General features: G+C 33.8%; 1 protein-coding gene across 1 annotated transcript in view; it reads right to left on the bottom strand.

Annotated features, from left to right (window-relative positions):
* LOC133323431 (cullin-associated NEDD8-dissociated protein 1) overlaps window positions 1-9,321 on the bottom strand; it is a 38,717-nt gene extending 29,396 nt beyond the window's left edge. The window contains exons 1-3 of the mRNA XM_061532357.1: window positions 7,952-9,321; window positions 5,734-6,693; window positions 5,421-5,664 (exon numbers count right to left, since the gene is read on the bottom strand). Coding sequence (XP_061388341.1) covers window positions 5,421-5,664; window positions 5,734-6,693; window positions 7,952-9,232 — 2,485 coding nt within the window. The 5' untranslated portion in view covers window positions 9,233-9,321. The remainder of the gene's footprint in view (window positions 1-5,420; window positions 5,665-5,733; window positions 6,694-7,951) is intronic.
* Between the last annotated feature and the right edge of the window lie 3,067 nt (window positions 9,322-12,388).

The following is a 12,388-nucleotide window of genomic DNA, read 5'->3' as shown; positions in this document are numbered from 1 at the left end:
ATATAGTAAATACCCAAATAAATACCCGTAAATAAGTATTTACCCACCCCTTGGGTATTTGCCCGGTAAATAGCATGTCTAGGAATGGGCATTCACTATACGTGTACCTTCATGGAGACGTTTAATAAGGAACAAATACATGTAAGCAGACACATTTATGATTGTCATTACCCGTAAATAAGTATTTACCCACCCCTTGGGTATTTGCCCGGTAAATAGCATGTCTACGAATGGACATTCATTATACGTGTACCTTCATGGAGTCGTTTAATAAGGAACAAATACATGTAAGCAGACACATTTATGATTTTCAGTTTGCCTACCGTACCGCATTGCTTTTAAATATGATTTAACCAAAGCGTTGAAAAACGCGCTCAAGAACCCCAAAATACCGAAAATTGAGGATGTCTTTTATGGGGGCTACCCGAAATTGAGGACGTCTTATATGGGCCTATATTTATAATTTTTAGTGAAGAAATTGGGTACCCAATAAGAACCCATTGTATCAAATTTCTGCGAATTCCGTTTAAAAACGAGCTGTAAATTGAATTAAAATACGGTAAATTGGGGAGTACATATAATTATAATTTTTAGTGGTCGGAAATTAATATTTCGATGAGTTACAAACGGAATGACAAAATTAATATACCCTTCATACTAAGGTGGAGGGTATAAAAATCGAATTTTGAATCAAAATGATGATATAGGGAAAAAATCATTTTTTGAAAAGTGAGAGACTCGAAAATCGGGATAGAACTATGGTTCCTTCACCAAAGTTGCTTAGAATGTCGATTAAATCCAACCCCTAGGATGAGGTTGGATTTAATCGACAAAAAATTTGGCCCGCCATAATATATATACAGTCGAATTCGGATAAGCGAACGCCGGTTTATCGAAAAAATCGGTTAATTGAAATTAAAAATTATAAGCTAATATTTCAGATGAATTTTCAAACACTTTACTTCGCTTAAAAGAAATATCGGTTAATTGAAAATCCGGGTAAGAGAAAGACTTTTTTGTTGCAAGAACACAAATATATGTGAAACGAGCACCGTTTAAGAGAAACATATCATTTTTTAACGGCGAAGAAATTCATGAAATTTTTTTATGTTTAATTTCTAAAAATATTGTGCACATTTTTCCAGCAATGCAAGCAAAATGTCTACAGAAAAAGTAAGTTCTTTCTCAGTTTATTTTATTATTTATTAATTCCACGTTTTACAGATATTGATTGAAAATGTCGTTTAAGCGCATATTTTCGCTTATCTGAAATCGCTTATCCGAAATCCCTTTAATTGAAAATTTTGCATAAGAGAAAAAAAAAATTACTGAAATAACGCATTTTCGCTTAACCGAATTCGGCTGCATATATATGGACAATATTGCCAATTTTTGTAATATTCCATTTTCAAAAAATTAGCTTTTTGGTTTTTGTGGCACATCAATGATTTTTGGTACACATATAGAGAAAAATGTTATGACTCCGAAACCGTTCGCGAACAAATTTTTGGTTGATGCGCGCAAAAGTTATCGAGGTTTTAATTTTGGGCATAAGAAAAAAATCTTAAAATTACGCCGTTTATTATATTGACCAAAAACATTGATATAGATCCTCCTCCGTAAAATAAGAATATGAATATGTTATAATAATCGCGATAAAGTTGCATATCTTCCCAAAATATGAGAAAAATAAAAAAATATACCAGATTACATCAATATTTTCATTATATTTATGACATAAACACACCTAAAAATGAATTTAAAAATATCTACATAATCTAAACACCATGATGAATCAAATGATATCAAAATCACACAAGTCCGTGTAGCGGTTTGTAAATCACAGCGACAACAAAACCAGATATTGAGGAAAAATATTTGTTTTTGGTTCGGAAAAATAATGTCATCATATTTATTTCTTTTTTTAATTTTATACAAGAAATTTCAGAAAAAATGTTCGGGTTATTCTGCTATTTTACCCGAATTTCGCCGAAAAATTGACATACAGTGAGTGTAATAAGTATTTTGCCTCAATACAAATTTGACAAAATTCCAATATATACGCCTATGATGTGATATGTTTGTGGACATATTTAGATCTTATTTCTGCAAGAATCAGTGCGAAAGACCTATTGGTCTAGAAGAAATCGGCCAAAATCTATACCAACCCAAAAATGATTATCACAAAAAAGTATTTTGCTTTTTATTATTATTTTTGAAAAAAGCATTACATAACATACGCTTTGTCTTTTTATAGTTACCATTGTGGGTAACCACATACTAAAAGCGATTTGGCAACGATTCCAATAAACCACGACATTTTATCGCGAATATTTTCTCACATTTACGTTCATTACATTCTCCACCAATATTTCATTTAATATTTTGTAATTTCTCGTCCTAATCTCAAAATGAGAGTATTAAATATAGTCGTCGCGGCTTCAAAACATCCCAAATAAGTTTAGAATAATAAAAATGAGGTTTTGCAAAACATATCGCGAGGACAGGACCATAAAAAGTATTAAAAACAAAATCCGATAAAAAATAATTTAAAAAAAATATCGCGAAACCCAATTTTTCTGACTGAAAACTTTATGGTCCATTAATATGGATCTAGGAACCAATATATGCGATGAAAATAGCAATAAGGAGGTCAGATTCAATAGAAATACATCTTATTTCGAAAATAAATAGATCGACCAGTGTATTCACTGCTGCATTTTATTTGCAACTGCTGGTGTTAAGCGGATGTAAAATATTGAATGCGTCTTCGTCACCAGCTACCACAGTTTTTCAAAATACAATAGTATTTGACGAAGAATGATGTTTTCTCCCAAATTCATGTACTGTTTTGTAGTTTCTGTTGTTTTAGAATTGTTCATATCTTTGAATCTGACCTCCTTATTGTTATTTGCATCGCATATATTGGATCCTAGATCAATATTAAGGGACCATAAAGTTTTCAAAGTCAAAAAAATGGGGTTTCGCGATATTTTTTGAAATAATTTGTTTGTCGGATTTGGTTTTAATACTTTTTAAGGTCCTGTCCTCGCGATATATTTTGCAAAACCTCATTTTTATTATTCTAAACCTTTTTGGGATGTTTTGAAGCCGCGACGACTATATTTAATAGTCTCATTTTGAGATTAGGACGAGAAATTATCAAATATTAAATGAAATATTGCTGGAGAATGTATTGAACGTAAATGTAAGAAAATATTCGCGAAAAATGCCGTGGTTTATTGGAATCGTCGCCAAATCGCTTTTAGTATGTGGTCACCCGCAATGGTAACTATAAAAAAGACAAAGCGTATGTTGTATAATGATTTCTTTCAAAAATAATAATAAAAAACAAAATACTTTTTTGTGATAATCATTTTTGGGTTGGTATAGATTTTGGCCGATATCTTCTATACCAATAGGTCTTTCGCAGTGATTCTTGTAGTAATAAGATCTAAATATGTCCACAAACATAACCCATAATACATAATTCATTTTACATCTTTAGTATGCAGCCTTTAGGCGTATATATTAGAAATTTGTCAAATTTGTGTTGAGGCAAAATACTTATTACACTCACTGTATATAATAATCACTTTTTGTGTACAAGTACACGCCTTGCGGATTATATCAAGACCCTTCCGATAAATCTTAGGGTTCTATAAATAGGAATAAATCTTAAAATAAAATAATATTATGAAATATACATTTTAAATTGCGTCTAAATCGCGTAATTCTCAAAATCATTTGATGCGCATGCGGTTTCCAGGAAGTACTGAAGTTTATCTTCCAATCCATATATATTTTGCGAAATTTCATTTGACGGCTAAGTTGTGCCACACGTTGCATTGAAGTACCCAAAAAATCGTAAAACGCGAATAATTTCCGAAAACTCAATATGCCATTAATGCGCATTCGATTTCGGTGTGCACCCTAAAAAAATACATCGATCTATACCGATTTCAATGTGGTCCATTAAGAACCATGGATGTGCCAGCTCACACTATTTTTGAGATAAATTGGGTACATCTCTCTTTCGGCTGAAGTTTTTAAAGTTCTCTTTTCGAAAAAGAACAAAATACGTATGAGGTCATTTATTGAAGCGGAAATGATCCACAGAAAACGCAAATAAATCCGCGATATTTTCAAAAACATTTTTTGCCAAATTTCGTGTTTTTGGAAGGCCAGTTCCCGCCGTTCTAGTAGATGGATTTTCACGAAGAAGATTTTATATCATCCGAAACGTAAAAAACCTTATTGATGGCGGGTACTCATGTCATTCAGTTGACAGTTCTAAAAATTTGGCCCGAAAAATAGGTTTTTTAGAAATTTGATCGCACAAAATTTTCACCATCGGATGAGTATTACTCTGAAGCTGTGCATACTACATACATACTACTACATATCAAATTACGCAGGTTCGCGACTACAATAATGTTATAATCCATTTTTATAAATTCCTGTTTGCGTATTAAAGCTAGAAGAAAAATTAAAATTAAAAAAAAAAAAAAAACACTCAAAATCGAGCTTCAAAATGTCAGCATCATTTAAAGGTAGATGCAGTTAACATTTTGAAAAATGATACATAAGGGGCGTAGTCCCCATTTTGTTGGCTTCTAGTTTTACTTTGACACGAAGACCGTGAAATAAGTGGCTTAATCACAAATCGATAAAGAACATAAAAAACTGGTTCGCCTCAACCTGTTTTTACACATTTTTTTACATTAAAGTAGACACAGCTTCCACCAAAATAAAGTTTGGAGGTCAATATCATGAACAGTTTGCAACGACAGATCAATTAACCCCAAACTATTCACTTTTTTCATATACTTACGTAATTCCCGAGTTATAAAGGGGTGAACCTCCGCTTCAGCTATGTTAAAAAATTGGCGATATTGCCCATATATATATATAATATTATATTATCACGTAATTAGTACACACCTGAAGGTAAAAATGTTTTTATTAATTCTCGAGCCGTTTGAAATATTTTTAAATAATTTTCTATTCAAAACGCTTATGTGTACTGTACTAGATCGATTCAGTGTGAGAACAGAAAATTATCACGGTAAATTTGTGATATATAACGGTATTTATACACAAAATATGTATTTTGTATAAAATATCTTATAAGGATGAAAACTCCTTAAGAATCCAGAAGAACAAATTCGAAGTAGGTAGATTTTGTGAGTTAGGACGTCATGAATGTTTGGCTGGTAACATAAAAATATTATGCCCCTTTGGTAATTTTTCATAGTAAAGGTAAATCAGGAGGCAAACTTTGAAACATAAAAAACGTATAAATATTTCAAGATGATGCATGCGTATCAACTGTTTTCAAGAGATACGCGAATTGCATGGGTTTTAATGTTGGTCTTGCTTATGTGTTATGATTTCTAACATGTATAATATATACTCACGTAAAATAACAGCATCAGGGCACACAACAGCTAACCTAGCGGTCATTAAATACGTTAACATTTTTATGTCATAATGATCACAAAGACCAGCTTGGACATGATCTAAAAACTGCATAACATCTACTCGTTCCAAGCCCTGCTCCAGAAGAGTATACATACATTCAAAGGCTGCTTTACGAATGTCTAAGCCATCATCCACCGTATGTTTAAATGGTCCCATTTCAACTTCGCGTATTAGTTCATTCTATACAGTAATAATTTAAATTTATATATTAAATATAATTTTATAAAACATTTTTATAATCGTACTTACTTTAACTTTAGTCTCCGAATATAGCCATGGTAATAGGGTTGGCAATAGATCTCGTACAAGGCTTGGTTTATTGTGAACTGCAGAATTAAAAGCTACTAACGCTACACGACGAACTGAAGGTTCCGGATCTCTAAGTAAGAAAAGGAATTTTCCTATATTTTGCTTCAAAAGCAAATCGATTTGTTGTGGTTGATCAGAAATTGTGAACTTAACTGCTGAAACTACAACGGTTCTCATTAATGGACTCTCTGATTTTAGAGCTTCTTGTAACCTGGGCAAAAGTTCTTCAGGATTAACAAGAACTAATTTGCCTAGGCACTCGGCAACTACATTACGTGATCCTTCTTCTGGACATTCGCAATGCTTAAACAACTGTTCCCAGATAGATGGTACCGATGGAAGTAATTGTGATAATCCATTCGGTGTAACAGAGAGAGAAGATATTACTTCCTTCAATGAGTGGAGAAGCAAATATTGTCGCCTTGGTTGTGCTTCGATTTCGTTCAGAATTAACGGCAAAAATGTATCTAAGCTACCTACGGCAATAGCTCCCAGAGCATGACTTGCAGCAGCCTTAACATCTTCAGAACCGGCGCTAAAACACTCTATTATCGTTTGAGGCAGTGCTGGAATTGTGCTTAATGAAAAGTGCCTTCCTATTTCACCAATGGCTAATAAACTAAATACAAGTTGAGAGTCGGGAATTAAACTTGGCTTTTGTAAATCTTGTAGTAATTGCGTTGCCAGAGGTATAGCTTCGTTGGGGCACTGCTGTGTAAGCGCGGCAACACACTTGGCAAGGGAATGATAGGCCTGTTTATGAAGTTGATCCGAAGCCGCAGATGAAGGAGCAATAACAGGTTCCATTAATTTTTTAAGTAATGAATGATAATCAAGTCCTGGAAGATTTGTTTGTACCAGAGATTGGAATAAATCATGAGTACATATAAGTGCTGAACCCTGAAAAAAATAAAAATAAACGTGAATTTACCTAAAAATGTCAGTTTTATTAACAAAACGTATGATACGATATTTCTGTGGCAAATAACTTATCGTTCGTTCGTTACGTCAACATTTCAAAAAGTACCAAATTTTACATATGCTAAATATGCCGTTGCAAGGTCTAAAACTTTACAATCTTTATTTAAACAAGACTAAACATTATTTCAAATGCAATCCTAAATCCTTTTATGACTTTGTTAATATTAGGTTGTAGAAAAAGAAATCCATTATTTTTTCGGCAGATGGCAGATACTGATAGATTTCTCGTAAAGTACCGATCAAACAATTTCAGATTTGTGCTCATTTCGCAGTAAAACAATTTTTTTGAAAATTGAAGTGAACAAATAGAAAATTCGGTACATTTTACAGTTTTCCTTCGACAAGGACGAAAATTCAAGCCAACCGGCTAAAATTGTGAATGGTGTTTATGGTTCCGATACTGTAACAGCTAATTATGTGCAATTTTGGTTTCGTATATTCCATTCAGGAATTTTTGATGCTAAAGATGCACCTCGCACAGATAGGCCGTTCGTCGAAAATGTGGATAAAATCGGAAAAATGATCGAAGTTGACAAATTTCATCATATATAAACAAATTTCTTTGTATGAATTGTTAGCACTTTTTTCTAGCACTTTTCCAAAATTTTTTAATCAAAATTTTTCTTAATCATGTTTTGGCAACACTGAACTTCATAGACAAACCAAGTTTGTCTCAATTCGTACTGGGCACGGATTGATGACAACTTGCAAAATGTCTACCCAGCATGTAGTACAGGCCCAAACATCACGCTCCACTTATTCAATTGTCCAAGCCTACTCAACTTACTCCAGGAAGAATTACTACATATACAACTGAACCAACCAATCACCAACCAACTGCAAATGAAATATTTTTTTTAAGCAAAGAATTACTACAGGAAGAATTACTACATATACAACTGAACCAACCAATCACCCACCAACTACAAAAGAAATATATTTTTTCTAAGCTAATATCAATAATAAAAACTATACCACATCGTCCGATCGATCCGAAGTGGTGAAATTATATTAATTACCAAAATTTTCCATTTCTTTGAGGTTTTACTTTTGTAAATAAGTTTGGTTCTTAGTTCACAAATTAAATCTATTAATTAAATAAAAATTACAAAACTGGGTGACGAAAACTAAGCTGAATGAACACAATTCCAATATTTCATAATATGTTTAATATTACCTGTAACAGTGGAGAACGCAGCAGCTGAAGAACAGCCGGCAAAAACAGATCATGTATACCGACCAAAGCTTTTGGATGTTTTCGGGCTGTAGTTGTTAATAATATCAATGAGTATTGTGCAACGTGTAAGTCCGAATCTGATATAAGTGGTTGAATTTCAGAAATAGCTGTTTGCAACAATGGTGGTCCAAATATATCCAATGGATAATTATCAGCAAGCTTATTTAGTAAATCCAATGAATGTAGTTTTAAAGCGCGCTGGTTTTTACGTAAAAACGTTCCAAGTGCTGGCATTACTTCGTTCAATATAGGCGTTAAGTCGATGCGTAGTGGAGACCCAGCAATCAGAGTCAATGATTTCACACAACTTAGACGGGTAATCTCATTCTTCAGGCGTTCTAAAAATATTGGCAAACAAGTATCTAGTTGCGGTTGTAAAATATCGCCCATATTAGCAATTATCTGTCCCATGCAAGCAATCGCTCTTTCTTTTACCTCTTGATCGGCGTCGGTAGTTTTTAATTTCTGGAGTGTGGCTGAATACACTTGGTTTGCGACTGTTGTTATATCAAACATATTACTTGAAATAGCACCATTATCAAGAGGGCGAATGACTTGCACCAACTGCTGAAGGACAATTAATCCTTCAGTAGCAATTTTGTAAAAGGGATCAAACACTGCAGTTATTACTAAGGGGACCATAACTGGAATATACGGTGCGAATACATATGGCTGATGTGCCTGTAGCAAAGATGACATAAAGGAGAGAGCTTCAATTTTCATATTGCTTGTAGAGTTTTTATCACTTAACGAAAAATGTATCCCTGGAACAATGCTGTTTAGATGTGGCCCCAACGCACCAGGTACTGCATTTAAAAGCTCGCGCAGGAGGAGGAAGCAATCTTGCCGCGTTTTCATAGACTTTTCTTTCATCAAGGGATATATCGCTTTTATAATAGATGGAATTTGTTCCATTAAATTTGATACATGCGATGGTATCTGCTCCATGGAATCTGGGTCTTGAGAAATCTCGATTGAACGCGTATTCTTAAGTAAAGCAATGTAAGCGTGAAAAATATCTGATTTGACATTTTCCTCACGTTCCTTAAATCGTGAAATTAATGATGGACTCAAATCACGATAAAAGTCATCCAACATATCATGTCTAGTGGTAATTATAGATTCCAAACACTTAGCAGCGGCCCTACGTACTTTCCAACTCATGTCATCATCATCGCTATATTCCTCGCTGTCATCATAATCGTCTTCCTCCGTATCCATAGCAATATTACACTCAACGTCATCAGCTTCGTAGTTGTAGTTAGGGTCATAAGTTAAATATTTAAGACATAATTGCAAAATCTGAAAGCAAACAACACAAAATAATCTTTAAGTATAAATTAACAAATTTCCTTAACGTTTTAAACAACATTTATATTATATATATATATATATATATATTTATATATATATATATAGTATTAACATTGTAGTAAATACAATGCTAATAATAAAAGTATCTAGCATTGGCTACAATGGCCATCAGCTAAATCGGTTGACAATTCTTTTATTAAATAGTAAATTTAGGATTAAATATCTTATTAATATTGGCAGTAGTAGGTGATATTAAAATATTCGTTCCATCGTTGTTGAGGTAGTTGAGGCGGGCTCTGTCGAAAGCGTTGCAAGTTTCTAAAATATGTTGAGCTGTGTAGACATTTCCACATTTGGGACACTTGTTGTGTTAATGAGATGTTGGTGTGTGGCAATAGTATGACCCATTCGAAGTCTCGAAAATATGCGCACTTGCTTTTTAGGTAAATTGGTAGGATAGACGGGCACTATGCAGTTGGGATTTATTTTGTTATAGTGCACATGTTCAAATTACATGTGTTGTTGTTTAGCATTTTGTTTAAGTTTATGTTTTATAAATGTTTTTAAATCTATTTTTTCGATTATTCCATCTAACAACACTGGAGCGGTGCAGGCGTACTTTGCTGCTTTACGGCGTTTTCGTTTCCTTCAATTCCAACGTGACCAGGTACCCAGAAAAGTTTATTGTAGTTGTTCTCGGTTAGCAAATCCCGAATTTTGTTAATTGCCCAACTGTTGTTTGATGTGCATAACACCGATTTTAGAACCGATAAAATGTCGGAAATAATTATTGTTTCTTGTTGTGAATGGATTGCAATATTGATAGCTTCTATAATGCCAGCAGCTTTGGCCGTGAAGATAGGTGAAAAAGCAGCAAGGGTTTTAATGGATAGAGTATCGCCATTGGAATCAACAACTGCGTATGCGGAGACTGAGTTTGTTTTTGAGGCATCAGTGTATAAGAACTGCCAAGACGAGTACTGCGAGGAAAAAATCGAAAATGGTGTGCATATATTTCGTTTGAAGTTCCACTTTTTCCTAGAATGCTGAGAGATGTATCGCACGATTTGTTCGAAAAAAAACCATGAAGGGCATTTAGGTTTAAAGCATGTAACCTTATCCCTAAAGTTTACTATGTTGTTCCTAATAGAATAGTAAACAACTGATGTTTTTTAGGTTTTCGTTTTGCTTTTAAAATTTTCGATACATCAGTGTTAATAACGGAAGACATGGATGACAGGATTTTAGACAGTAACATATTCCTAGACTCGAGAATTCTATGCTCGATAGAAGGCAATCCAGATTCAATCAGTAAGGTTTTGATGGGAGTAGTTCTATATGCGTATGTGCTGGCCCTGATGCTATTGTGGTATACGGCTTTAATAAGTTTCCAAGTTGAAACAGGACTGTCCCCAAAAAGGTACAAACCGTAGTCAATTTTGCTTAGCACCAGATGTTTTGGCCCAAGTGTTGATATCATTTATGATGTTAGAAAATTTAATGTTGGCAGCATCGTTATCTTTATCAGAGCTCATAATGTATAGGTCGTCAGCGTAAAGGCAATGATATATTTTAGGATATTTGTTTATGATGTTGCTGATTTGATTAAAGGCTATTTGAAAAACCACTACCGACAGTGGTGACCCTTGAGGTATGCCATTATTCATAGCAAACTGGTTTGAGTAATAGTTATTGATTTTGACTTTAAAAGTGCGTCCAGTCAAAAATGACTTGATGAAATTTAAAATTTTTCTTCCAACTCCCCATGATTTCAGCGAATCTAATATTATATGTATACCGATGCGATCAAATGCAAAAATCCTTAGTCTATCGAAAGTACTGATGTGGGACTTCTTGCAGATATGGATTTGGATGCATAAAAGTCAATGTGTAAAAGTACGTCTGTACAATCTTGGTTTGCTTTATAAGCAACTTGATTAATAGAAATTAAATTACGAGCATTCAAAAAACATGATAAGCGGTTGGAGATTATCCTTTCCAACAATTTAGACAGGCAGGGCAGCAAAGATATAGGCCGGTATCTAGAAAACTCCGTTTTACTTTTATTTGGTTTGGGCAAAGGAACTATGACTGTCGATTTCCATGAATGGGGGATGATCCCGGTCTATCGAAAGTACTGATGTGGAACTTCTTGCAGATATGGATTTGGATGCATAAAAGTCAATGTGTAAAAATACGTCTGTACAACCTTGGTTTGCTTTATAGGCAACTTGATTAATAGAAATTAAATTACGAGCATTCAAAAACCATGGTCATTGTATTTCATCTACGTGAATAGGTTGAAGTTACCTTTTCTAGATATTTTGTTAATTTTATGCCACACAAAGCTGAGAGGTAGATCACGGCTGATAGTTTTTGTGAAATTATAAAAACACAATGCCTTTTGTTTTTTAGATACAAATCTAAATTTAGCGTTTAGCGATAGAGGCAAGCCTTGTTCTTGCGTAGGGTGTATAACTCCTTATTCCACCATGGAACAGATCTTTTGGTTGTATGTCTTGTAATTGGGATACTATTATTGGCTGCATTTCTAATTTTTTTGTGTAAATGGCATTCATTTTGTTGGGATTTCCGATAAGAGTGTTGGCATCTAGTGAAGTGTCAACACCCATTTTAAAAGAGTCCCAATTTGCCTTTTTGAAATTATGTTTATAAAATGGTTTAAACTTTGCGATTGGTGATTATTGGAAAATTATCACTACTGTAAAGGTCATCTAAAGTATGACTACTTGCCATGGATAAAAGCGAAGGCGAACAGCATATTATGTCTATGTAGGTATGTGTTCCGAACGTAGATAAATGTGTGGGTTTGCCATCGTTTAGTATACAAATGTTTTGTGCATTCAGGGCATTTTCCAAAATAAGCCCCCTTGAATTACTTCTGTTGGATTCCTAAATGATGTTCCAGCTATTTACATCGCAAAGTAAAATTATTGGAGTTTTTATGTTGATGAATAGGTTTAATATGTCGGGAACCGCAAAGGTTTCGTTGGGATGGATGTAAATTGAAATAATGGTAAATTTTATTTTTAAGGAAATTTC

Source organism: Musca vetustissima, unplaced genomic scaffold, assembly GCF_032173495.1.
Source record: "Musca vetustissima isolate MV318-11 ecotype Yass unplaced genomic scaffold, APGP_CSIRO_Mvet_v1 utg17160, whole genome shotgun sequence".
Taxonomy (NCBI): Eukaryota; Metazoa; Arthropoda; class Insecta; order Diptera; family Muscidae; genus Musca; species Musca vetustissima.
The sequence above is the reverse complement of the archived record's forward strand: the minus strand, read 5'-3'. Positions and strand labels throughout refer to the sequence as shown.